The 27,354-nt window shown below is 45.0% G+C and overlaps 3 protein-coding genes across 12 annotated transcripts in view; 2 read left to right on the forward strand and 1 right to left on the reverse strand.

Annotated features, from left to right (window-relative positions):
• The window catches only part of IARS1 (isoleucyl-tRNA synthetase 1), an 80,916-nt gene extending 63,973 nt beyond the window's left edge, over nucleotides 1-16,943 (forward strand). For 2 of the 4 annotated variants that reach the window (XM_030804530.1, XM_030804566.1), the window contains 5 exons: nucleotides 3,738-3,863; nucleotides 8,005-8,148; nucleotides 8,762-8,914; nucleotides 14,522-14,567; nucleotides 15,828-16,943. In XM_030804530.1, coding sequence (XP_030660390.1) covers nucleotides 3,738-3,863; nucleotides 8,005-8,148; nucleotides 8,762-8,914; nucleotides 14,522-14,567; nucleotides 15,828-15,975 — 617 coding nt within the window. In that variant the 3' untranslated portion in view covers nucleotides 15,976-16,943. Of the gene's footprint in view, nucleotides 1-3,737; nucleotides 3,864-8,004; nucleotides 8,149-8,761; nucleotides 8,915-14,521; nucleotides 15,074-15,827 lie in introns of those variants that run through there. The other 2 variants (XR_004028301.1, XM_003260483.4) reach the window with 1 other exon arrangement.
• Nucleotides 15,885-27,354, reverse strand: part of LOC115832935 (serine palmitoyltransferase 1-like) — a 44,749-nt gene continuing 33,279 nt past the window's right edge. Inside the window, exon 8 of one of the 4 annotated variants that reach the window (XM_030805020.1) lies at nucleotides 15,885-15,964. In XM_030805020.1, the coding sequence (XP_030660880.1) occupies nucleotides 15,935-15,964 (30 nt within the window). In that variant the 3' untranslated portion in view covers nucleotides 15,885-15,934. Of the gene's footprint in view, nucleotides 15,965-20,044; nucleotides 20,757-23,706; nucleotides 24,135-27,354 lie in introns of those variants that run through there. The other 3 variants (XM_030805077.1, XM_030804968.1, XM_030805156.1) reach the window with 3 other exon arrangements.
• The window catches only part of PRSS47 (serine protease 47), a 32,180-nt gene continuing 20,790 nt past the window's right edge, over nucleotides 15,965-27,354 (forward strand). For all 4 annotated transcript variants that reach the window (XM_030804821.1, XM_030804887.1, XM_030804752.1 and 1 more), the window contains exons 1-6: nucleotides 15,965-16,056; nucleotides 18,374-18,489; nucleotides 20,006-20,032; nucleotides 20,842-21,004; nucleotides 22,479-22,756; nucleotides 25,791-25,957. In XM_030804821.1, the coding sequence (XP_030660681.1) occupies nucleotides 18,375-18,489; nucleotides 20,006-20,032; nucleotides 20,842-21,004; nucleotides 22,479-22,756; nucleotides 25,791-25,957 (750 nt within the window). In that variant the 5' untranslated portion in view covers nucleotides 15,965-16,056; nucleotide 18,374. The remainder of the gene's footprint in view (nucleotides 16,057-18,373; nucleotides 18,490-20,005; nucleotides 20,033-20,841; nucleotides 21,005-22,478; nucleotides 22,757-25,790; nucleotides 25,958-27,354) is intronic.

A 27,354-nucleotide genomic window follows, 5' to 3' on the forward strand; every position in this document is an offset into this window, starting at 1 on the left:
CTGTGAAACAAGTCATTCTACTATGGGGCAAAAGTTAGTCTTTCTGTCTTAACGAACACACATCCTTCATACTTCATAGCTTCACCTTACCAAAACCATGTCTTTTCCTCACATACAGGGTCATTTCTCTTATTCTTGTTATAACTGTCACATCAGCATTCTATAGATTGGCAAATCTATGAATCAAATTTGTAGAAACATATGCTTCCTTGTAGTATAATTTATGTTCTGCTATTAATGCTTCAGTATTTTATTTGGAAAATATCTACATACCCAATGAATATTCATCATTTAAATTAACAAAACCCCAAGGGTGTACATTACCAATGGGGAGCTATTTTCGAGTAGACATAACACAAACAAAGCTAGCTATCATCAAGTTATTTCTCTGTTAGCTACTTTTACAGCATGTGCATATTCGGCAGTCTTCACAAAAACAAGAATCCTAAAAAGTTTAATAGATGAGGTTTTTTGTTTTATTGCTGCACTCGAAAAACGTGAAGTAATGGATACTGGCACCCACTTGCACATTATTCATAGGTTGAACTCATAGTTCTATAATTATAAATATCTAGTGTAGGTAACATAAACTTATTTGATAGTAAATCCTGGTAGGATTTAAAAGTTGTATATCTGCATTATATATTCTTACCCAAGTCACGTGAACTTGCAAAGCATTTGTGTTGGTTTCTATATTGCTGAGAGAGTACTTAATTTATGTGAAATGCTTATTTTTCTTTATATCAGTTAAATAGAAATCTTTTATGAATTAATTTTTGGCCATACCATCTGGAGGTAGAAAAACAATTCATGGCTGGGTGCGGTGGCTCACACCTATAATCTCAGCACTTTTGGAGGCCAATGCAGGCGGATCTCCTGAGGTCAGGAGTTCAAGACCAGCCTGACTAACATGGAGAAACTCCATGTCTACTAAAAAAAAAAAAAAAAATACAAAATTAGCTGGGCATGGTGACACATGTCTGTAATCCCAACTACTCGAGAGGCTGAAGCAGGAGAATCGCTTGAACCTGGGAAGTGGAGGTTGCGGTGAGCCAAGATCATGCCATTGCACTCCAGCCTGGGCAACAAGAGCAAAACTCTGTCTCAAAAAAAAGAAAAAAAGAAAAAAAAGAAAAAAACACATATACATAACATACCTACATGCACAGGCATGTATAAACATACAGATAAGCAGATTTCTTAGCTTTCATTTGAAAACTGTAGCCATGTGCTAGGTACTATAATATAGAACACACTAGTTTATGAAACAATAGCTGGATCAAAAGTATGTTCCCAGCAGATGGAATAAATTAAGGTTACTTGCTTAGGTGGCCAAAGTGCTCTACTAGTATTTTTGGAAAAGTCTTAAGATTTTTCATTTAAACATTAAACAAAGAGTTTTAAAGCCTTGACACAAAACACTGTCCTTAAAAGGGAAAAGTGATACATTGAACTAAATGAAAATTTAGGTTTTGCTTTGAACATCCTATAAAAGGATGAAAGACAAGCTACAGACTGGGAGAAAATCTTTATAAAACAACATATTTGACAAAAGACATATCTAGAATATATAAAGGTCTTTTAAATCTCAACAGTAAAGAAAAATACAGTTAGAAAATAGAGTAGAGATATGAACAGACATTTACCAAAGGAATATACAAATGACAGAAATGTCCATGACAATATTTAACATCATTAGCCATTAGGAAAATCCAAGTTGAAATCACATTGAGGTCTTAATACACAGCTATCAGAATGACTAAAATTGCAAGTAGTAACAGCACCAAATGCTGCATCTCATACATTGCTAGTGAGAATATAGAATGGTATGACCACTCTGGAAAATAGTTCGGCAGTATCAGAAAACTAAGTATGTGCTTTCTATAATGACTCAGCATTGCACTCCTAGGTGTTTATCCTGGAGAACTGAAAACTATGTTCACTGCCACATGAATGTATATAGTACTTATATTCATAATAGCACCAAACTATAGACAACCCAGATATTCTTCAGCAGATAAATGGCTAAACAAACTGTGGTACATCCATATCATAGAACATTACACAGTAATAAAAAGGAACAACTATCAGTTAGCACAGCAACTTATTTTAATCCTTAGAAATTTATGCCAACTGAGGCCAGGCACAGTTGCTCATGCCTGTAATCCCAGCACTTTGGGAGGCCGAGGCAGGCAGATCACCTGAGGTCAGGAGTTTGAGACCAGCCCGGCCAACATGGTGAAACCCCGTCTCTACTGAAAAAATACAAAAATTAGCCAGGTGTGGTGTTGGGTGCTTGTAATCCCAGCTACTTGTGAGGTTGAAACACGAGAATCTCTTGAATCCCGGAGGCGGAGGTTGCAGTGAGCCGAAATCGCGCTACTGCATTCTAGCCTGAGCGACAAAGCTAAACTCCATCTCAAAAAAAAAAAAAAGAAAGAAATTGTTGCCAACTAAAAAAAGTCCCAAAAAGTTCCATACTGTATGATTTGCATTTACATAACATGTTTTAAATGATAAAATTATAGAAATGGAGACTGTTTTTTTGTTTGTTTGTTTGTTTTTTTGAGATGGAGTCTCACTCTGTCGCCCAGGCTGGAGTGCAGTGGTGCAATCTCGGCTCACTGCAAGCTCCGCCTCCCGGGTTCACGCCATTCTCCTGCCTCAGCCTCTCTGAGTAGCTGGGACTACAGGCGCCCGCCACCACGCCCGGCTAATTTTTTTTTTTTTGTATTTTTAGTAGAGACGGGGTTTCACCGTGGTCTCGATCTCCTGACCTCATGATCCACCCGCCTCGGCCTCCCAAAGTGCTGGGATTACAAGCGTGAGCCACTGCGCCCGGCCAGAAATGGAGACTGTTGTTTGCCAAGGGTTAAGGAGGGAATGGGCCTGGAAGGGAATTGGGTATGGATATTAAAAGGCAACACGAGGATTCTCGTGGTGGCAGAACTACTGTCTATCTTAATGATGGCGATGGGTACAGGATTTTACACGAGTGATAAAATTGCATAGAACTAAACATACCCACATGTACACATGCCCCAATGAGTAGAAGTAAAACTGAGGCAATCTAAATAGGATCAGTGGATTGCATCAGTGTCAGTATGCTGGTTGTGGTATATACTGTAGTTTTGTAAAATGTCACCATTAATGGAAACTTGGTAAAGGGCCCGTGGTATCTCACTATGTGCATTTGGCTCTACAATTAACTCAAAATGTTCAAATATATTAATAAAGTAAATATCCGTACATGAATCTAAGGTGCAGAATAAATCAACATCAGGGGTCAGATAGTATTTTTAACCATCGTGACCTGTGGGGATATACATACGGCACAAGATGAAAAATGAGAATCATAAATAAGAATCATGAATACAAAGGTTTAAATCTAGAAAAAGGCAAGAACAGATTGCCTGGTAGAGTTCTGTGCCCTGGACCATATCTACCAAGGATTGCCAAAACACATGACAAGGATGGAGATATATATATATGTGTGTGTGTGTAGTGTATATATTGCATATACACTATATATGTATATACACATATATATATCCATCCTTGGTATGCTTTTATATATATATATATATAATAAGCTATATATACACATATATATAGTGTATAGTTGGGGGAAAAGGAAAAAAAATAGGGCTTGAACCACTTTGTATCCGTTTTCCTCCAAATGTAACATTTTCTTTTTAGTTTTGTCTGATTGAGGTGTTATTTTTGTGGCTTTTTAGGTGGAGTATTGCTCCTGGAAAATCCAAAAGGTGACAATAGGTTGGACCTTTTAAAGCTGAAGAGTGTTGTCACTAGCATTTTTGGTGTGAAAAATACAGAGCTGGCTGTCTTCCATGATGAAACAGGTATGTGGAAACTGAGAGGAACCTATGTCCTTTGACTCAAGATGGATTGGTGAAGGTCTTAATTTGCTGTCAGTTGTACTATACAACTTTTGCATTTGTCCTAACTCTTGAGTCAGGGCCCAACTCTTCAGCAGTGCCGGCCTGCAGTGTCTATTCATGCCTCCTCATTGTGTGATGTGACTGAAAACCCTGGGCTTAATGGTTCTAATCCTTCCCTCTCACCTGTTAGCTAGCTGGTGGACTTCAGGCGTCAGAGTCCTCTCTTGTGAGGTTGTTTTTGTTTTTGAGACAGGGTCTCACTCCGTCACCCATGCTGGAGTACAGTGATGCAGTCATGGCTCACTACACCCTCGGCCTCCTGGGCTCAAGTAATCCTCCTGCCTTGACCTCCCAAGTAACTGGGACTACAGGCATGCACCACCATGCTTGGCTAATTTTATTTAATTTTTTTTGGAGAGACCAAGTCAGTATATTGCCCAGTCTGGTCTTGAACCCAGGGCCTTAAGCAATCCCCCTGCTTTGGCCTCCCAAAGTGCCGAGATTCCAGGTGTGAGCTACCACACCCAACCATGAGTTTTAACTTTATTAAACACAATGCCTGGATCTCACTAAGTCTGGATTCTCAATAAAGCAAACCTGAAAATTTTTTAAAGAATTATAGATGCATTCTCCCACTGTTACGTATTGAATTGTGACCTCTGAAAAAAAAGATTACGTCCTAACCCCTTGTATCTCTAAATGTGACCTGTGGAAATAGGATTATCGCAGATGTAAATAGTTAGGATGAGGTCATACTGGAGTAGTGTGGGCCCCTAATCCAGTATGACTGTTGTCCTTATAAGAAGGTGGCCATGTGAAGACATAGAAACACATGGAGAAAATGCCATGTGGTGACGAAGGCAGAGATTGGAGTTACACACAGCTGCAAGCCAAGAAACAACCAAGATTGCCAGGAGCCTCCAGAAGCTAGGAAGAGGCAAAAAAGGATTCGCCTACAGATTTCAGAGGGAGCACATCTGCCAACACTTTAATTTTGGACTTCTGACCTCCAGAACTTTGAGACAGTAAATTTCTTTTATTTTTATTCCCTAGCCCCCTGCAGTTTGTGGGACTTTACTATGGCAGCCCCAGAAAACTAATACTCATTTTATGAATCTGAATGCTCATTTTCAGAAACTTTTAAATAACTTAAAAGAAATGCAAATGGCCAACTAAGGAACAACTGGTGCATCTTAATGGTAATCAGGAACTTGCAAGATAGTACCACAGTGAGGTACTATTAACTGCCACCAGATTGGCAAAAACTAGAAGAATCTGGCAGACGCAAATGTTGTCAGGAATATTGCATAATAGGAACTCTCATTCACTGCTGGATTAAGAATTGTTGGAACTACTGGAAAACTCTTTGCTATTGTATCCATTAAAGGTTGGATAGGAGAAGCAAAAGCAATGTGGGAGAAACCAAGTAAAGGTCTATAAGAAGGTAGCAAGTTAGAGGTCTCAGAAAAATCTCTAACCGGGTTCCACCAAGGTGGTGGGTAAGTCAGTGGAAAGCTGGATATCTGCCTAAAGTCACGGTAGGATGAGAAGTGGAAAAAAGCAAAAACAGGCTGGAGTGCACGTCTCTCTGACCCCATCTGATACTGACAGTCAGGTATCTTGCAGAAGAAACTGCTGGTACACTTCCAGAGAGTTGCACACATTCCTGGCCTGGAAGTTGGAAGAGCAGAGGCAGGAGCGTGGGCTGCTCACTGTCCCACTTAACCCAATAAGTCGGCAAATCCACAGCAACCTGAGAAAGCCAAGGGCACAGGCCCCATGTTAGCCTGTTTAGCATAATGACTATTACTAAACTTCTACCTTCTAAATCCTGTGTAGATTTCTCTGTGATCAAGCCATTACCCAGAACCAGGTCAGACAGAGAACCTGGGAAATAGTTTTAGCTTAGCTGCATTGACACAGGATGAAACCACCATAGTTCACCCCATTGTGATCTTGACATCTATACGTGGCTCTTTAAACCATATTTAACTTCCAAATAAAGACCCTAATAGATTTAAAAAAAAAAAAATCACACTTTTAACTCTTTCTTGTACTGCTTCAAAGATGCTAACTTGGTTACCCAAAACGAGATAGAAAGTTACCTTATACTTCTTTGGGTGATGTTGATTTCTCTTCTAGCTGAGCCATACCTCCCCCTTTTGCTGTTCTTTAACTTCACTGAGGTACAAGGTTAACCTGTTAAAATATTTCATGTTATATGGTAAGGAAATAAGAGAGTGGAAAAATAAGAATTGGCTAATATATATTAATACATAATGCCACACTTCATTTGCTGAAAAATGAGTTCTCTGGTCAGAGGCAATGCTATGTGGAATGCTATGTTGGTGAATAAGACATTCTCTACCTCCATGGATGGTGGGTTTGCCAGAAGCATTATGGGTGACAGTGGCAAATCCATGTCCAAAAGGAGTGTGTGTTCCAGTAAGACCAAAGCACTGCCTTTTCCCATAATGGAAACAGTGCAGTACAACCAAGCTGCCATCGGGAGTCTGGCTCGTCTTTCCTGGCAATAACACTATATTGAAAGCTCAAGTAGTGGTTCCCGTTGTTGGTAGGTGGGACATGCAGTAGCAACTGTAGCAAAATCAGCCTTAGGGAGTGGAAGTAATGTTGTGGAGCCCGTGGTTATTCTTCCTCCCAGCCTGGGTGGCTCCTTTGTTCATCAGTCCATTGGGCAAGGGCAGAAGTGGCTGGCGGCAGAACAGATCATGTCCACTGATTTTTTTTTTTCTTTGGAGACAGTGTCTCACTCTTACCACTCAGGCTGGAGTGCAGTGGCTCAATCATAGTTCAGTGTAACCTCAAACTTCTGGGCTCAAGCAATCCTCCTGCCTCAGCCTCCAAAGTAACTAGGAGTACAGACACACGCCACCATGCCTGGCTAATTCTTTTCTTTTTTGTAGAGCGGAGGTCTTGCTGTATTGCCCAGGCTCAATCTCCTGGCCTCAAGCAGTCCTCCCCTTTCTGCCTCCCAGAGTGATGGGATTACAGGTGTGAGCCACTGTGCCCAGTCTCACCCATTTTTAGATCCTCATTCATAGTCTGCCCATTTGTAGAGATCTGTCCACATACCTCTTGCCCTAACTTCCTTGTCACCAGTTTTCTAATTCTGTTCTTTGAGTCCCTGGCTGTTCTCGTTTAGTCCAGCTATTGGCCAGTGTCCATGAATCAGTGTAGATCTACTCCTAGCTATTTCTGCTGAGCAAAATGACCAGGCGGCTGCACTGAATGAAGCTGTGCCCATTGGGAGGATTTCCACCCATCACTATTCTTCAAGGCTACCCAGAGTCAGAACAGGGCCGTTAAGACTGTAATTGTCTACTTTGGATGACACAGCGTATTGTGCAGTAAAGCCCTACACGGCAAGCCCTAAAATGTTTTCTTTCTCTGCCAGCCAGTCCTGGAAGACTTCCTACAAGGCCACACCTGTGGTTGACAGAAAAGACCATGTGGGCCTAGGCTGAGCATGAGCATCTAGCCACTGGTGCAGCAGGTTCCTTGTTCCCTGAGCCAGTGCCCCAGCTTAGTCTCATACCTACCATTTCCACTCAATATTTGGAGGCTGCCCTGTGGGCTTGTCCTGTATCACAACCATTACCAGTCATCTGCCTGTGCATGCATCCCCAAGCAACATTTAATGTTCTCTAAATGAAATTACACTGCATATGTTCTGTGTATCATGCTTTTTTTCACATCTGCTCCTGAGTCAGATAACATCTTCTGACTGTAATTAGCATTTTTTAATGCAAGTTTTTCATGGTGAAGCTTGAGATTCTGATATAGGAGGAAATTTTAAGAGGAGCTGTATTATACAGAGAAAATACTAAAATAGAGAAAACAATTTGCCCTATATTTCAGATTAAGAATATTATGATGTTTGTTTTGCAATATTAAGATTTCCTACCATTACATGTCATTAAAGCCTGGTTTTATAGAAAAGGCAATGTCTTTTGATAAACAGAAATTAAGTGGAAAGCATTATCGTAAAAAGATACATGATAGTTAAATAGGAAAAATTGAATGACTTCAGTTTTGAACTGTTCGTTAACCCTGAAAGAATTGTTGTTGTTATTTTTAGAAATACAAAACCAATCTGACTTACTGAGTCTTAGTGGAAAAACACTTTGTGTGACTGCGGGATCGGCTCCCCCTCTGATCAACAGTTCTAGTACTCTTCTTTGTCAGTATATCAACCTACAGCTCCTGAATGCAGAGCCACAAGGTATGTGCCTCCTCACAGCAGGCAGACTGTGGGGTGCTGGGCATTGAGGTTGTCTTTAATATTCAAATATGTATATATTTCTAGTCGGCTTCAAAGTATTGCTTTAAAGTGTGGGCTCTCACGCTACTTTGGGGAGCAACCACAGGCTTTTCTTTTGGTGTGTTATAGAGACCCTCATCCATCTGGCATGGTTAGGAAATGAAAAAATTGGTTAGGTAAAAATTACAACTAAATTGTTTGAGTGCCAAAACATTTTAATCTCGAATTTTACTTTTCTTTTCTGGGGAAAAATGTTGTGAAAACTTGTATACCTCCATGCCTTAATCAACAGACTAGACTGATAGTGATTTTTGACTGTATACTGAGTATCTGCTCCCCAAGCTCCTCGGCTTTTATATAAGTTTTTTTTTTTTTCTTTTTCCTCTTCCCCTTCACCTCTATGGAATGTTCAGAGCTGTTTCTGCATGGACTACATCTCCAGCGGTCACACTCATGCTCCTGGACCCACTGCTGGCCTCAGCACTGCCTGTTAGAGCTGTCAGCGGTGGCCACCTCTCTTGGAGATAGAGGGTGAACTCTCGAGATTTAATCCAGTTTGTTCTTCCTTCCACAGAGTGTTTAATGGGGACAGTGGGCACTCTCCTGCTTGAAAACCCACTTGGGCAGAATGGACTCACCCACCAAGGTCTTCTGTATGAAGCAGCCAAGGTGTTTGGCCTTCGGAGCAGGAAGCTAAAGCTGTTTCTGAATGAGACCCAAACACAAGGTAAGGAGATTGTGGACCGTAAGTTTTTTATTTTTGTTGAAAGTAGATTTTGATGCCATTAACCATTTGTAGCATATACGTGTAAGATAGTACTGTTGTTATCCTGTTTTGTTATTCTTTCCCCAGAAATTTACCATAATATAATTTTCTTTTCTTTTCTTTTCTTTTTTTTTTTGTTGTTGTTGTTGTTTTTTGAGACTGAGTCTCACTTTGTCTCCCAGGCTGGAGTGCAGTGGCACGATCTTGGCTTACTGCAACCTCCGCCTCCTGGGTTCAGGCCCGGGGCTTCAACCCAGGAACAAGGATTCTCCTGCCTCAGCCTCCCAGGTAGCTGGGACTACAGGCGCCTGCCACCATGCCTGGCTCATTTTTGTATTTTTAGTAGAGACAGGGTTTCACCATGTTGGCCAGGCTGGTCTCAAACTCCTGACCTCAGGTGATCCGCCCGCCTCGGCCTCCCAAAGTGCTGGGATTACAGGCGTGAGCCATGGTGCCCGGTCAATAATACAATTTTTAAATAGCAATTAGAAAGATAATTACTTTTTGCTAAATCTAAAAACTACATTGGCGTGTTATTAAAAATACATGCTTCTAGGTAAATCAGCATATTTGCTGACCCTAAAATTGTTCTTTCCCCCAAAAGTCAAAATTGTCACAGGGTTGTAAAATAACCTGAAGGAAACTTACAGCTGACATTATACCTCCCTTTACAGTTTATAAAACATGCTTACCTGCATTTTCTCCTTGAGACACGTAACACTGTGAAGAGCTAGGTCATCAGTTGACATATTCCACATTCTATTATCTAGAAAATAGAAATTAAGGATGGCGACTTGCACTTACTTGCTGGTGTCAGGCAGTGTATTTTCTCCTCCTCCCGTTCTCCCACTTAACACTATTCACTTCTGAGATTTCAGCTTCTGTGGCTGCTCTGTCAACTTCTCTGTTGACATCCTCACCCTACCCTCTGAGTTTTGTTCTGTAATCCTGCTACACATCAGACATGTTCACTTTAATATTGCTGCCACTGCAACCACTTCCCCAGACAGCTTCCCTTTGTGGGATCTGTTTTTTTCTGTTTATACCCATTCTTGACATCTCAACTCAAAACTTTTACCATCCTATCCTTTTATTTGTAACACCTGATAGCCTGGGATTTATTGGGCTTTCTGCATGCATCAGTATTTGTGTCTTTCGGCACTTTTGGAAATTTCCAGACATTACCTTGTCCAACTTACCTCTTATTCATTCTCTCTGGTATTCTCTCCTTCTAACACCTTGTTTAGACATATTTTAGATGGACTTTCTCACTCTATCCTACCTCTTATTCTCTTTTCCTATTTTCCCTCCTTTTGTCCTTATATACTACATTCTGGATAATTTTGACTTTTTTATCTTACCCTTGTTCCTCTGCAGGTAAGGTTCTTCTTTTCTCTGCTTCCTTGAAGATTTTCCCTTGTCTTTTACTTTCTGCAGTTTATGATTTCCCTAGGTGTACATTTTTTGGTATAAGGCAGTCTTTATTTCTATTACAGTGTTTTGATTTTTTTTTTTTTTTTTTTGAGACTTGGTCTTGTTCTGTCACGCAGGCTGCAGTGCAATAGCTCAGTCACAGCTCACTGCAGCCTCAAATTCCTGGGCTCCAGCGATCCTCCCACGTCAGCCTCCCTAGCTAGGACTACAGGCCCGCACCACCATGCCCAGCTAATTTTAAATTTTTTTTGTAGAGACAGGGCCTCACTATAAGGTCGAGGCTGGTCTTGAATTCCTGCCTTCAAGTGATCCTCCCACCTTGGCCTCCCAAAGCGTTGGGATTATAAGTGTGAACCAGCACACCCTGCCTAATTTCTACCATTTCATTCTATTCTTTCTTTTTTTTTTTTTTTTTTTTTTTTTTGAGACAGAGTTTCACTGTTGTTGCCCAGGCTGGAGTGCAGTGGCACAATATCCCAGCTCATTGCAACTTCCATCTCCTGGGTTCAAGCGATTCTCCTGCCTCAGCCTCCCAAGTAGCTGGAATTACAGGCATGTGCCACCATGCGCAGATAATTTTTGTAATTTTAGTAGAGACAGGGTTTCACCATGTTGGCCAGGCTGGTCTCGAACTCCTAACCTCAGGTGATCCACCCACTTGCGCCTCCCAAAGTGCTGGGATTACAGCGGTGAGCCACCACACCCAGCCCATTCTATTCTTTCTTAGAGTTTCCATCTTTCTGTTTACATTGCCCATCTGCTGTGCTTGTTGTTATGTTTCTTTTGAAGCCTAGTTTTAAGAAGCATATGTCTAGTTCCTTGGAGACACTGTCAACCCAGACACACTTTAAACTAGATCATTTTGGACCATAGGGAGAATGTTAAGAAAGCTGTGACTGGGTAGGCGTGGTGGCTCACTCCTGTAATCTCAGCACTTTGGGAGGCTGAGGTGGGCAGAGTTCAAGACCAGCCTGGCCAATATGGTGAAACCCCATCTCTACTAAAATTAGCTGGACGTGGTGGCGCATGCCTGTGATCCCAGCTACTTGGGAGGCAGAGGCAGGAGAATCTCTTGAACCTGGGAGGCAGAGGTTGCAGTGAGCTGAGATTGCACCACTGCACTCCAGCCTGGGCAACAAGAGTTAAACTCTGTCTCAAAAAAAAAAAAAAAAAAAAAAAAAAAAAAGCTATGACATTCCCAGTCATACACAAAGGCCAGGAGTTGTGATGGAGACAGGATCTGTCTATCCCTACCCCAAAACAAAGCTAAGTGAGGTGATTCTCTCTGTATTGGTTTCTGTGGCTGCTGCAACAAATTTCCACAAATGGGATGGCTCAAGTCAGCAGGTTTATTCTCTCACAGCTCTGGAGGCCAGACACTGAAATTAGGGTGTCAGAAAGGCCACAGTCTCTCTGAAGGCTCTGTGGGAGAATTCGTTATTTACTACTACTAGCTTCTGGTGGCGCCAGGCATCCCTTGACTTGTGGCCGCCACATCACTTCAGTCTCTGACTCCGTGGTCACATTGCCTCCTTCTCTTCTGTTTCCTCTTTTTCCAAATAAAGTTACATTCACAGCTCCTGGGAATTTAGAACCTGGGCATATCTTTGGAAGGCCATTATTAACCGATTACATTCTCTTCACTTTTTCTCTTGTGGCGAAGGAACTTACTCAAATTAACCCTTTTGCTATGGGTTTCTTATTTGAAGTTCCAGTTTCTTCAGCAGAGATTTGTTGGACTTTCCAGTTTGTATGTACCGGAGGCTTTTCTTTCCCTGCTTTCCTAGCTCTTTAGTGCCAACCAAAAACATTAAACCACCAGACTCCATGGGAGTCATTATTTTTGGCCTCTGTGGAATTCTCCCATTTTCTTCCTGTGCAGCTATTTTTTTAAATTTAGTTGCATATCATACTTTTAAATTTTCTGTCATGATGTTAAATACTAAAGCTGTATTTCTTCTTGGGTTCCTCCTTCCCTCCTTGGGTTTATTTTCAGTGACTCTCCTTTGTCGTTTTCCCTCTCATATAGTTTCGGGCTTATCATCCATCAAAGTCACCAGTCTGCAGTCTGTACTCTTCCACCAGAGCTATCTTCATGAACATTCCTGCCTCGATTTTGTTCTCTTGCTTAGAGCCCCCAAAGCTCCCTATTCTCTTATGCTTCAGAATCTTCCCTTCCACACAAGATCCTTCCTGCTCTGGGCCTTCCCTGTCTTGCTAATTCTGTCCATGAGTCTTTCACTCTATCAAAGGCTTTTTTCACTCTCCCTCGAACACACTTGACTCTTTCGTTGTGGTATGGTAGTAAAGATCATCTAATAATGTAGCTTTCTATTTTGATAAGCTTATATAAAACTTTAGAGATAATTCTTAACTCTTTTCTTGTCCCTCAAATCCATTGGTCACCAAGTACTGTTGTGCAGTGTTGCTGAAGATGACATTTATCTCTCACTTGTTCCTGCAAGTAAATGCAGTGGCATGATTGAACCTGGTCAGGGGTAGAATCATGTCTGTGTGAATTATGTATTTATAATACTACCTGCAATTCACATAACCATTCTTAACCTATGCTGCCTTTCTGTATTCTCTTTACTCTGTGACATTAGCTAGGCAAAAGTTTAGTAGGTGAGAGCTTTTAAATGTTTAGTGATTTACCTAAGATTACCACAAAGTTGGAACTTTTTCTAATTCAGTATCTTTCGAATCTAGTATCTATAGCTTTGTTTTCATTATGCCTTTTCTCTCAGAATTGTCTTGCATAAAGTATCAATAACTTGGTAAATTAGAAGAGCCACAAAATGTTGACCATTTTAGAAACCCTTAGATGTCTTCTTGCTTGCTCCACTAAACTCTAAACATCATCTCCAGGTCCTGTAATTATCTATTAAGGAAGTAGCTTTGAGAGTATTCTCACATCTAGGATTGCCTGCTAGGTAGGACAAGAGCTATTTTTAAAGAAAGCTCATCTGTTTGCTTTAAATTCAGATCTGGCTAGAAGCAAAATGCTCCACAGTAGGCAGATAACTTTAAATTTTTTTTTTTTTTTTTTTTTTTGAGTTGTATATTCAGTATATTTTAATCAATTGCATTTGGGTTATATTTTTGGATGCTCAAAGAGTTTTCATCATTGGCCATATTGGATCCTGTATTCTTTAACATGATCCTTTGGTAAATTCTTGCTTTCTCACATAGCAACATGTCCTAGGCTTATTATGTACTTTTACTTCTCCAGACCTAGAAAATAGCTGTTCTTCAGATTATAGAGAATCATATTTTGAAACCACATATCTGGGATACTGAGTTGGCACAGTTTCTAGGCTTTTTTTGTAGATATAGGAAGTATCTGTGTATGAGAAAAGATAACCATCTTGGCAGTACCCAGAGTTAGCCAAACTGTGAAGTGATGGCATAGTCCTCCAGAAGGCTCCAGGAGTTTGCCCAAAATCTAACTCCACCTGCAAGGAGTGAGGGTTCTACTCAGGAAAGCATCCACACAAGACCCCTATCACTGGTGGCACCAACTGCAAGTTCCAGGGATTTTACTAAACCACCCTCAGGTTCAGTAACCTGCTAGGAGGACTCAGACTCACTGAAAGGTATTACACTCATGGTTTGAATTAGGGTAGGGAAAAGGATACACATTAGAACCAGCGAGAGTGAGCTAGAGAGAGAGACCCTAGAGTCATGGATAATGTTTCTTCCTCTCATCCCTTACATCTGACAACACAGAGACTATATTACCAACCAGGGAAGCTCACTCGAGCCTTGGTGTCCAGTTTCTGTTGAGTTTTCGTTCTGTAGGCATGATTGCTGTCTTTCTCAGCTGATATACCATGTGACCCAAAGTCCCCATCCTAAATCATATACTTGGTCTTTCTGTTGTAGCCAGCGCTACCCTGAATCGTCTCATTAGCAACAACTATCAGGTTTGGTGAACATACCCACCATGAGAAACAAAGACTCCTACTAGGAAATTCCAAGGATTTAGAGGTTCCCCTCAGGAGCTGGGACAAAGGGCAGAACTCTTAGGATAAGGCCAAATTCCTTACTACACAAGCAGTTAACATTTTTTAAAATATTCACCCCCAATAGGTAAAATACTGATTTTTTTTCAACTTTTTCTTTCCGTTCTAGAAATTACAGAAGACATCCCCGTGAAGACTTTGAATATGAAGACTGTGTATGTTTCTGTATTACCAACAACAGCAGACTCCTAGCATGCACTTTTCAATGTTGTTCAGTCAGCCTTTCCCTGGTTACACCCATCCCCTACACATACGTGCACATAGACACACACGTGAACACAAGATATTTCCTTCAGGTGCGTGTAAAATATGCTGCTTGGATTGAAATTCAAATGGGATTGATTAGGCAAGTAACTTGAGACCTCACAGTAATCTTCACACTTAACCTTAGACACCTATGCGGTCATGTTGGGAGCAGGTTACAATGTTATCTCAGCCCACAGTTTACTTCTATACTTGAGTTCTTAAGTACAGAAGGTAGAAGTGATTTAAATGGCATAGTATATATATATCATTTTCTGGCCTTTTAAAATTTATTTGAGACCTCTTGATTCCTAAATGGATGTATTATATATTTCTGCCACCTGGATTTTCCTGGATAATTTGATGGAGTATTTTAAGTTTCAGTAAAATCAGAACAATAAAGAAACTCAGATATAAATGTGTTGAAAGTAACTCATTCTCCCATAGATAAATGAAACTTGAAATGTGTAATCTTTGAAGAACATAAAAACTTCATGGTGGTTTCTGTATTAAGACAGTGGGCTAGACATCTAATAAAACTTCTTTCCAAAATCCTGGGTGATAATTTGAGTCCTCCGAGAAGGAGATGACACGACAAAGTTAGATGTGCAAGAATTTATTAGAGGAAACATAAATGGAGGATAAATGGGAGATGGAGCAAGCGTAGGTCGAGAGAGCCTTCAGACTGCAGTGTGGGTCTGACACCTGTAAAAAGAGAAAACGAAGATTGATTAGCAAAAACTTAGACTGCAGTGCAATTCTGTAAGACGAAGTCTTGATCAGGCCAATGGAGAGTTCTCAGGCAAGGATTCCTTTTAGTAGAGTTCAGAATTGGGCAGAAATAGCCTGGCTTTGTTTCTCTGACTTCCTCAAGTCAGTGTCTGGGAGGAGACCAAGGGGAGCGTGGCCTTCGCACAAATGCCTTGATGGATCTGAAAGTACCAACTACACTCGTCACGTCAGATTCTTTTGAAGGGAGATCTGAATGATACATCCCTATGGCTGCTACAACAGATGTATTCACACAAAAACCCCCAAGTTGGAGAAAATAGAGGAAACAAACAGAACTTGGGGAATTGGAAAGCAGATAGACGGTGTTAACTAACTTGGTAGACCCAGGAAACCCCAGTTCTAAATCAATGGAGAAACTAATAAACTTACTTACATTTCAGAATTCACAGCACCAGTTACCTCTGGGATGAAAGGTGGAAGAGGCACAGAAATAGGGACGATCGCATGAACACTGGGAAGCCTTATAGCTTCTCCCATTTCCACGTTGCTAAGCAACTCTTCCCCCCACAGTTGGCATCTGGAAGGTAAAAAGTGACTGGTTGGTAGAAGTCGGAGTGAATGGAAGACGAGTACTTGTAAGCCTGGAGGATTCCTAAAACCAACCCTCAGGTTAGATAATTTGCTAGAATGATTCAGAACTCAATGAAAGCTATTGTATTCGTGGTTACAGTTAACGACAGGGAAATGTTAAAGATCAAAATCAGCCAAAGGAAGAGAAGAGGGCAGAGCTTGGGAGAAGTACCAAACACAGCTCTTGTCCTGTCTCTCTGAAGTCAGAAAGCATTACTCTACTGGCATCAGTGTGTGACAGTACGCACAGAGTATTGCCAGCCAGGGAAGCTCACCCAAGCCTTGGAACCCAGAGTGTTTATTGAGGCTGCTTTACATATCCATGATTGATTGTCCATGTGGTTAATCGCAGTCTCTAGGTCAGCTGATCATGCATAACCCAAAACCTCCACCCTAAATCACATTGTTGGTATTTCTGATGTGTTGTACCCCCCCACACCATAAGGCTATATAGATTTGTCCCACCCCAGCCATGAATCATACTATCAAGGCTATTCAGTATGATTCAAGATCCCCAGGTTAAACAAAGGCATTCCCATGTAGCATAATGATCCGCCTGTCTCGGCCTCCGAAAGTGCTGGGATTACAGGCATGAGCCACTACGCCTGGCCCCCTAACATTCTTGACCAAAGATCACAGAGCGCCTTGACCACTCTATGATGCAGCCAGCTACAGGTTTTTCCCTGCAGGTTTGAACCCAAAGCTGGGCCTCAGCATTGATAGAGATATCTAGGTTGTTTGCCTAAAACACAGAAAGAAACTGACTCTGGCCTTGAGATAAATTCCTTCAACCCTGACATCCATAAACTCCAGTCCCCTTGCTGCAGACGTACCTAGGGAGAAGCTCCTTGTCTCTTGCTGTCCCTCAAACGTACTGCTGCAGCCTCTGTACACAGGTTCCTCTAATAAATGTTTTGGACTAATCACCCTGGTGTTAGTGCTTTTCTTTGGAATCCCAACTGACCCCATCTTGGGATGGTTTGGGGCACTCCCTTCTGGGAATTCCCCTGCCACCATTTTGGGGGCAACTCTAGCCGTTGGCTTGGTGAGACAAAACAAGACTGTGTGGAGGTCCGTCCGGTACAGTGGCGCATGCCTGTAATCCCAGCACTTTGGGAGGCCAAGGTGGGTGGATTGCCTGAGCTCAGGAGTTCGAGACCACCCCGGGCAACATGGTGAAACCTCGTCTCTATTAAAATACAAAAAATTAGCCGGGCATGGTGGTGGGTGTCTGTAGTCCCAGCTACTTGGGAGGCTGAGGCAGGAGAATTGCTTGAACCCAGAAGGCAGAGGTTGCAGTGAGCTGAGATCATGCCATTGCACTCTAGCATGGGCAACAGAGGAGACCTTGTCTCAAAAACAAACAAAAAGGCCGTGTGGAGCACAAGGGCTGGTGTATTTTGCTCTTTACTCTGGGCCAAGTCCTACTGTAAGTCCTCATGTGTATTAGTCTTCACAATCTCCCCCAGTCCCTTTTCTTTTCTTTTTTCTATTTTTGAAACACCGTCTCCTCTGTCACCCAGGCTGGAGTACAGTGGCATGATCACAGCTCACTGCAGTCTCAACCCCTGGGGCTCAAGTAGTCTTCCCACCTCAGCCTTCCTAGCAGCTGGGACTACAGGCATGTGCCACCATATCTGACTAATGTTTTGTTTTGTTTTGCTTTTTTGTTTTTGTAGACCCAAAGTCTCACTATCTTCCCCAGAGTGGTTTTGAACTCTTGGGCTCAAGTGATCCTCCTGCCGCAGCCTCCCAAAGTGCTGAGCCCATCTCCATTTATTTTTTTTCTTTTTTTTTTTTGAGATGGAGTCTCCCAAAGTGCTGGGATTACAGGCATGAGCCACCACGCCTTGTCACATCTCCATTTCTTCAAGAGAGGAGGCCAGAGCCCAGACTGAGCTCCTTCCCTCAGAGCAGCCCTGGGATTCTGGCCTGTCTCAGCCACCATGAACCACCACACTGAACCCAGGAAGGGCTGCTTCCTCCTCTTACAGGCTAGCAGGTGTGGGAGGAGAAGGGCAGGGAGGGCGTTTGTGTTCACTTGTCCTGTGCTGTCCAGGACAGCAGCCGTGGGCCACACACGATGATTGTGCACCTGAAAATGGCGAGGCCGAATTGAGTTGTGCCGTGATTAGACAACATGACACACCAGATTTTGGAGATTTACCATGGAAAACAATGTGAACTATCTCAATGATTTTTAACTGCATTATTGTTGAAACAATAATTTTTTGACATACTGGGTAAAATAAAATGTACTATTAAAATCAATTTCACCTATTTCTTTGTAGTTGAATGTTGTTACTGTAAAATTTAAGGTTACATATGTGGCTCACGTAATATTTCTTCTGAGCAGCATGGCTCCAGGAGGGTGGACATTGAAACTGCTCTCAGCGCGCACAGTTGTGCAGTGGAGCTGTGCTGCCAACTCAGACCTGGGGACTGGTGTCATCTCCACAGTTATGGAAACAGGTATTCCTAAGAGAAATACCAAGCCTCTTCCACCTAGGGACAGATGTTTTATTTTATTTTATTTTTATTTTATTTTATTTTATTTGTTGAGATTGTGGGTGGCGGGGTGGGGGAGGGGGGGTCTTGCTATGTTGCCCAGGCTGAAGTCCTTCCTGGCTGCAAGGTGAACTGCCTGTCTTGTCTTCCCAAAGTGCTAAGATTACAGAGGTGAGTCAATGAGCCAGCTGGGAACAGATGTTCATGTCCTCCTCTCATCTTCTTCCCAAATTGCCCTTGGAAACTCTTGACAAGTCTTGGCCCGAGTTCTCTACGTCTTCCTCACCTATCTAGAAAAGGCAACTGGCAGCCGGGGGCGGTGGCTCACGCTTGTAATCCCAGCCCTTTGGGAGGCCGAGGCGGGCGGATCACGAGGTCAGGAGATCGAGACCACAGTGAAACCCCGTCTCTACTAAAAATACAAAAAATTAGCCGGGCGTGGTGGTGGGCGCCTGTAGTCCCAGCTACTCGGAGAGGCTGAGGCAGGAGAATGGCGTAAACCCGGGAGGCGGAGCTTGCAGTGAGCTGAGATCGCGCCACTGCACTCCAGCCTGGGCAACAGCGAGACTCCGCCTCAAAAAAAAAAAAAAAAGGGCAACCGGAGCCCAGAACACCTGGAGAGATGACAGCTTTCAAGGTGCAGAGATAAAGAGGTCCCAGAAAGGAGATGCATTTTGGAGATTATGAATTGTCTCCCTAGTGGAGAGAAGGATAGACAGGCTCCCCCGCAGCTTTCACCCTCTCCTTTGTTCTGGAACCTGCCGCTGCCTAAGGAATTCTTTGGCAAAAAACTGCTTCCTGGGTCTCAGGGGTCAGACATGGGGAGGGTCAGGGCGGGGTCAGGGTCAGGGCCTGTCTTGGGACGGGGTTAGGGACTGGGTTCAGCGCCTGTCTGGGGCTGGGGTGAGGGCGAGGTCAGGACCTGTTTCCCAGGAGTCCGGGCCGGGAGTCACCGCCCGTTTCGGGGGTCAGGGTCGGCTCCAGTTCCCCTTCCTTCTGTCCTCCCGTCAGGCGATGGGTGTGGGGTCAACGCGGACCAGAGCCCAGCCGGGGCCCCTGCTCTGGTCTCTGCTGCCGCTGCTGCTCCTGAGCCCGGAGGCCGCCCCTGCCCCACAGTGCCGCGTCCCCAGCCCCTCGCAGGCTCCGGGGGAGGCCAGAGAGAGCTCGGGGGTGGCCAGAGAGAGCTCGGGCGCGCAGCAGGGCCAAGGTCCGTTTGAAGCAGAGAGTGTGGGGCTGAGCCGGCCTCGGAGGCAGAGGGCAGGGGGCAGGGGGCATTTGAGGGCTCCACTGGGCCACGGGGGCACGGGGTCGAGGGCTCGGCACCGGGTGGGGTAAGGAGTGTCCGGGAGAGGCAGGCGTCACGGAGAGATGGGGGAACTGCAGGCTAGAGGGGGTGGGGAGAAGGGCGGGGCTCTGGGCCTGGTGCCAGGGCCGGAAGTCACCCGAATCCGTTGTCTCTCTCTCCTCCCCTTCCAACCAGGTGGCTCCAGAGAGGACATCAAGCAAGGTGGGTCAGGCTTCCCGCTCTCGGTCCCAGGACTGGGTGTGGGGTCCACGGAACTGGACGGGGCGCCAGGGCCTGGTGCTGGGGCTGGGTGGAGGGAGACGGCACCAGGACTGCTGCTGGGCCCCGGGAGTGGGGTGGGCCCTGGGGTCTCATGTCCCCTTCTTGAGGCCTGGAAGGGTAGGCCAGGGATCAGGACACTGCCTCTCAGGGGTCCAGGCCTGCAGCTCCCCCTCCCAGCTGTGAGTCTCAGCACCAAGGATGTCCACATCAGCCCCACCCCCTCACCTTCTAAAAATAGGAGATCAGGAATCAGAGAGAGGGAGCAAGTTTCCCCAAGTCACACAGCACAACAGACTCCTGCCTGAGAATCTCTCTCCCTGGGATAATGGGGTGAGGTGCGGGGGGGGTGGCACAGCCACTTGGACACCCCTGAGACCTTCAGTTCTTTGACCTGCAAAGTAGGCATACAGGTGTTCTGATGGAGGGAAATAAAGTCCTAGGGCTGGATTCCAGTCCACCAGTCCTTGGCAAGTCCGGATGAGCTGCTGTGGCCACCCTGGGTCAGCCTTGCCCTGCCTGCCAGACCCCTGGGCCCTCATTCCCACAGAGCCTGCTCAGTTGTATTCTGTCATCTGGTCCTGGTAGTGGCCATAGAAGGCAGATGCTGGAGTAGCCCTCCGTCATTTTGGCCAGGTCACCTATTCTTTGGCCTTGGTTTTCCCATCTATGAAGAGAGCAGAGGCCTCACTGGGGTGGCATTCATGGGCACCACTAGTGTCTCTAACAGGTCGACCGGGGTGTCTCTACAGTGTGTGGGAAGCCTAACGTGGTGGGGAAGATCTATGGTGGCCGGGACGCAGCAGCGGGCCAGTGGCCATGGCAGGCCAGCCTGCTCTACCGGGGCTCGCACCTCTGTGGAGCTGTCCTTATCAACTCCCGCTGGCTGGTGTCGACGGCCCACTGCTTTCTCAAGTGAGTCCTCCTTCCCTGGGCCCCAGCAGAGGGGCTGATGGGGAGGAAGATGCAAGGGATGAGGGTTAGGGGGCTGGGGGGGTTATGCCTTTCTTCTCTGGGCTTTGCTCTGGGGAAGTCTGCTGCCACCAAACTGATGTGGTGCCTGCCTTTGACCCGCAGTCCCCTCCACCAGGACTGTCCTCCCCATTCTCCACCCACTGCCCCTCCATCTGCCCAGAACCTCCTCATCCTTCATCCTCAGCTCTGGCAGGGAGTTCCCTGGCCCCTATGTCTGCTCAACCCAGACATGTGTGAGAGCATTGGCAGTGTCTGTGCTGGCCACCTGCAGGGCTTCTCTTCAGTGTCCACCACGCTCCTGTGAGTCAGACTCCAGGCAGGGACTGGGGACTCTGCAGGTAGCCAGCAGCCAGGCGATGCTTTTTTTCTGTAAAACTATGCCTGGAAGGAGCTGTGCCAGGCTGCATGCATGAGTGGGAAGAGTGGGGCCCCCTGACCCTGGAGAATGACGTGGACAGTCAGGGGTGCTACTCCTCTGGCCCTCCTGAACCTGACTCAGTGCCCAGCTTCTGAACAGTCATGGAGGGACTCAGAGGGAGAGGACGGCATCACAGTCCAGGTCTGGAGTCAGCTTGGGCACTTAGTGGCTTTGAGATTCCAACTGGGCGCTGTGAGCATCTCCTGGGTGTCACACCACCCAAGACCTTCTATGGCACAGAGTGTGACAAGACCCCAAGTGAAGGTGTCTCTATGGGAAGGCGAGGCACAAGCTCCAACAAGTAGGATGCAGGAGAGACAGCCCAGAGTGAGTGAGAAGAGCTGACCCAAGGCAGGGGCATCCAGAGAGATGCTGCAGTCTTGAGGGAGGATGAGGAGCTGCAGGTGCTTGCCAGGGGGGAGGCTTTGGTATGGGGAGTGTGGCAAGGGGTTTCCTGGTGGCTGACCCATGTGAACAAAGCACAAAGGTCAGAAGTTTCATCACTTGTGTTCAGGATCAAGGAGAGCATCAGTTTCATGCACTCATCTGGGCATTGAACAAATCCTTTATGAGTGCTTACAACAGTGGGGAAGACACCCTTGGGGAGGGCAGGAAAGGTGGTTAGGCCAGGAAGCGGGTCATAGGTAGCCTTCGGAAGGGTCAGGCTGGAGCCAGAATTAAGCCAGAGCTCCTCTTGTGTAAAATAAAAGGGCTCGATTTGATGACTCTGTCAAGGACTTTCCTGGCACTAGGATTCTCTGTTCCTCTGATTCAAAGGTGTGCTGGGGAAGCCATATGTCCTGAGGTTGTGAGTAGAATATCCATTAGCCTCAAGAAAAAAGAAGAGCTCCTGTCAGAAAGGGGGATACAAAGCTGCCTGGAATCATGTCAGGGGAGAAGGACCCAGAGGTGTGTGGGCAGTTACATGCGAATGTAAAAAGAGAGTGCTGCCCCGCACTCCCAGAGGTTGGTAAAAATGGGCCCTTCCTCCTCCAGCAAATCCCAGGCCCCGGAGAACTATCAGGTTCTGTTGGGAAACACCCAACTGTATCATCAAACCCAGCACACCCAGAAGATGTCTGTGCACCAGATCATCACCCATCCAGACTTTGAGAAGCTCCACCCCTTTGGGAGTGACATTGCCATGTTGCAGCTGCACCTGCCTGTGAAGTTCACTTCCTACATTGTCCCTGTCTGCCTCCCATCCCGGGACATGCACCTGCCCTGTAACGTGTCCTGTTGGATAACCGGCTGGGGAATGCTCACCGAAGACCGTGAGAGGGGTGTGGGAGAGGCGGGAGGATGAGGGAGGGGAAGGAGAGGGAGGCAGAGGGGAAGAAGGAAGGATGGCTTAGCCAGGCAAAGAAGCCACTGGACTTGGCCCTCTGTGCCTCATTTTCATGACCGGTAAGGTGAGGACCACCATGCTGGGGCCCTTCTAGTTCTGAAAGTGTGTGATCCCATAGCTTTAGAGTCCCCTGAGTCTCAGGCTCTGAAAGTCTGGGAATCTTTAACTTTTGAGAATCCAGAATCTGGGTTCTTTTGAGTCTTCATGGCTTTTCATTTTAAGGTTTTATTTGTTTATTTACTTATTAATTTTTTGAGACACAGTCTCACTCTGTCACCTAGGCTGGAGTACAGTGGCATCATCTCAGCTCACTGCAACCTCTGCGTCCCAGTTTCAAACAATTCTCCCGCCTCAGCCTCTCAAGTAGCTGGTATTACAGGCATGCACTACCATGCCCGACTAATTTTGTATTTTTAGTAGAGACAGGGTTTCTCCATGTTGGTCAGGCTGGTCTTGAACTCCTGACCTCAGGTGATCTGCCCACCTTGGCCTCCCAAAGTGCTGGGATTACAAGCGTGAGCCACTCTTTTAGGGTTTTAATCAGCCATGGGTCTGAGATGACTCGACTGAACTCCAAAGACATGCTTGGGGGCTGGCCCATTCTAGGTCACCACTAAACACTTGGATCGTCCCTTGCTTGGGAAGGTGCTTGGAAAGAGTGGAGAGGAAACAAATGGTGGCTCTGCATTCTGAGGCTGCATGATCCAGTCAGAATGATTGCGACGTAGAACTGTTGACCCTCTCTGATCTTCACGTTGCTCTTATCCTAACCTGGGTCATTCACCTACTTCAGTCTTGTTATGTGACTGAATAACAGAGGAGAGAGCTGTGTGTGTTTTCATTGTTAGATGAATAGAAAAGAAGTGTAGGCAAAGATTTATACACAAGAGTGTTTATTGAAGAAAGGAGTGTTTACAGTTTAGGGAAATGCTTATGGTATGATGTTAAGGGGAAAAGGAAGAACATATATTTCATTATGTGTAGGGTTAGTATTTCTCAGCAGAGGTGCTGTACGTATTTTTGACAGAATATGTCTTCAGTGAGTGGGGCTCTGCTAGCATCCATGGCCTTTGACTACTAGATGGAGGGGGTTCTCCCTGATCATCTGCTGGCTGGCCCCCAGCATTCACACACACAACTGGTTATGCCTTGAGGGTAGAGGCAACATATACTTGTTTTAATATCCCAACCGGCGCTCCTGGGCTGGTACCACCATGCTGCATGACACTGATAGACCAGCATTTCTTGCCTGTAGCTTCAGAACTGGTCACCCAGCTTCCATTCTTCTGTGCCCCCACTGTAGGCTCCATGTGGATGAGTGTTACTTTAAATATTAGTCATGTCACTTCCCTGTTCAATATCTACAGTAACTTCTCATTTGTGCAGAATGAAATCCAGACACCTGGCCAGGCGTGGTGGCTCACGCCTGCAATCCCAGCACCCTTTACATCCCCCACCTCCCACCCCCACTTCACATCCCCCACCTCCCACCTCACCCTTCACATCCCCCACCTCTACTGCGCCCTTCACATCCCCCACCTCCCACTGCACCCTTCACATCCCCCACCTCTACTGCGCCCTTCACATCCCCCACCTCCCACTGCACCCTTCACATCCCCCATCTCCTGCTCCAGTCATGACATATCCCACCTTCCAATGCACCCTTTCCATTCTTCGTTTTTCACTGCAGCCATTACATACCCCATCTTTTACTGCAGGCTTCACATACCCCACCCCATCTTCTTGGGCCTCCTGGGTACTCCTTGAACATCTGAAGGCTATTTCTATCTCGGGGCGTTTAGCTGCTATTTTTTTTTTTTTCCTTAGCTTGCTTGTCATTCTAATCTTTGCATGAGTCACTTCTTTACATTTACTATTCAGTTTTTTTTTCTCGGTTTTACTTAATCATGTGAGCTAAAATAGGCAACCCCCTCTATCACATCTTCCTGTTTTTTCTTCATATCACTTAATCTAAAATATTTAATTTATCATTTCATATAATCTGTCACTTTCTACTAAAAATTATCTATATCATTAGCATGTAAAAGCACCAGGATAGCTGAATAGATGAGCAAATAGGTCAGTGATTGTGTTAGTAAATGGATGATGGATGGATGGATAAATGGATGGATAATGGATGGCTAGAAGGATGGGTGACTGCATGGATGGAAGGATAAGTGGATGGATGGATGGATTGATGGATATTTGAGTTGGTAGATGGATGTTTGGATAGATGTGTAGATAGGAGGACTGGTGAGGGGTGGATGGATGGAGTGGGTGGTTGTGTCAATAGGTGGAGAGGAGGATAGGTGGGTGAGTGATGGAGGGCTCGATGGCGAGATGGATGCAAGGATGGATGGATGGGCAAATGTATGGAAAGTGAGTGGATGAATGGGCAGATGTGGGAAGACAGGTAGATGGAGGATAGGTGGGTGAGTGATGGAGGGCTCGATGGCGAGATGGATGCAAGGATGGATGGATGGGCAAATGTATGGAAAGTGAGTGGATGAATGGGCAGATGTGGGAAGATAGGTAGATGGAGGAATGGGTGAGTGAGTGGATGGGATGATGGGTGGAGAAGAAAGGTTAGTGATAGATGGAGGGGGAATGGATGGGATGGTTCATGAAAGAGTAAGTTGGTCAGTGAATAGTTGCTAAGTTCCAATAAATGAGTCATGTGTTGGTGGGATTTGCCCCTTGTAGAATAAGAGAGGTGTGATCTTTTGCTATGAGAGAGGTAGAGGGAATAGGATGACTATATGCAAAGGTTTGAGAAAATGAAGAGAAGCTTATCAAGGATGGGTAGCAGAGTGAAGCAGCATTTAAAGCTCGGCAGTTCTGAGAAAACCTATGTTTGGGGGGTTGTGGTTAGCAGTCAGGCAGAGTAGGGGCTCAGAGTAGCCTGAGCTTTCTTAGTTAACCTACAAGGCATGTCACTGACCTCCCCCTTATCTCTGCAGTGCAACTGTCACCACCCTTCTATCTCCAGGAGGGCAAGGTGGACCTCATTGAGAACACACTCTGTAATACCTTATATGGGCAAAGAACTGGCAAAGGCAAGACCTACGCTGTGCATGAGGAGATGCTGTGTGTGGGGGACTTCTCGACAGGAAAGTCCATCTGCAAAGTGAGTACGGTCATTTCCTCTCTTCCTTTGCATATTCTCTTCACCTCAGTTTCCCTTGTGATGGGTCTCTGTGTTGCCTCTGCTCTCTCTGTGGAGTCCCCTGGACTTCCTGTTTCCTCTCCTCTGAGTGTTCTCCTGGGCTCCATCCTTCAGAAGTCTCCCCTAGACTAGCCCCTTGCCCAGCCCATCCCAGCTGGAACATCGGTTGGAAGGATCTTCAAACAGCATTTTTAAATATATTTTAAACTTTTTATTAAAGCATTTTATATATATACACAAGAGTACATAATTAATGAGTATATAGTTTGATGAACTTTCCTACACTGACACATGTTACTAGCACCCGAGAAGCACCCATGTGCCTCCTTCTTATCACTAATGCCCAAGGGTAACCAGCACCTTCACTTTTAACACCTTAGATTCTGAACTTCCTGTAAGTGGAATTTACAGTCAGCACTCTCTTGTGTCCTAACAGTGTATTTCTGAGATTCGTCCATACTATTACACGTTGTTATGGTGTGTTCTTCATTGCTCTACAGTGTGCTATTGTGTGAATTGAATTCTACATTGGATAAGTATTTGAGTAGTTTCCAAGTTGGAGGTATTGTGAGTAGCTATGCTATGTACATGTTTGTATTTGTCTTTGGGGCACAGATGAATATATTTTATTACATAGAATCCTATGAGTAGAATTGCTAGATAAAAAGATGTGTCTGTGTGTTCAGCTTTGGCAGAGGATAGCAAACAGCCTCCCCTCTAGCAGAGGATGAGAGCTTTTTTCACCAACATTTATTCCTTTTCAACTTTTCTGATTTTGGCCATTTTGGTGAGTGTGTAGTGGTTTTTGGCTTAAAATTTTTTGTATGTTTATTATTATTGGATTATCTTCTATGAAGTTTCCCTTCAAGTTCTTTTTCTCCTCTCATTTTTCTGTTGGGTTGTCTATCTTTTTCTTCTAGGAGCTCTTTATATATTCTGGACATAAGTTCATTGTAAGATACATGGATTGTGAAGATCCTTTTCAACTTTCTGTAATGTCCCATCTTATAGGTGGGGAAATTGAGGCCCAGAGAGGAAAAGTGGCTAGCCTAAGTGAGGCAGTACAACCTGGGCCCAGGTGTTGTGACTCCAAGGCCAACCCTGCCTCCACAACCTCTTCCACAGGTTGTAGCCTCTTAAGCTGACATCTGTGGGCTGAGCTTCTGCATAGACACCACTGTGGGGCAGAGAGGAAAGTGCTGGGACCCTGGAATGAGAGGCATTGCTTCACCACATGTGCCTGCCCTGTGACCTGGGATGTTCTCTTCGCCTTCTGAGCCTGGGTCCTCATCAGCTATGTCAGGATTCCAAGGCCGCCTCCATGAGGTGGTTGAAAGGATGGCGTCCACTTGGAACCT

Source organism: Nomascus leucogenys, chromosome 1a (assembly GCF_006542625.1).
Source record: "Nomascus leucogenys isolate Asia chromosome 1a, Asia_NLE_v1, whole genome shotgun sequence".
NCBI classification, from domain to species: domain Eukaryota; kingdom Metazoa; phylum Chordata; class Mammalia; order Primates; family Hylobatidae; genus Nomascus; species Nomascus leucogenys.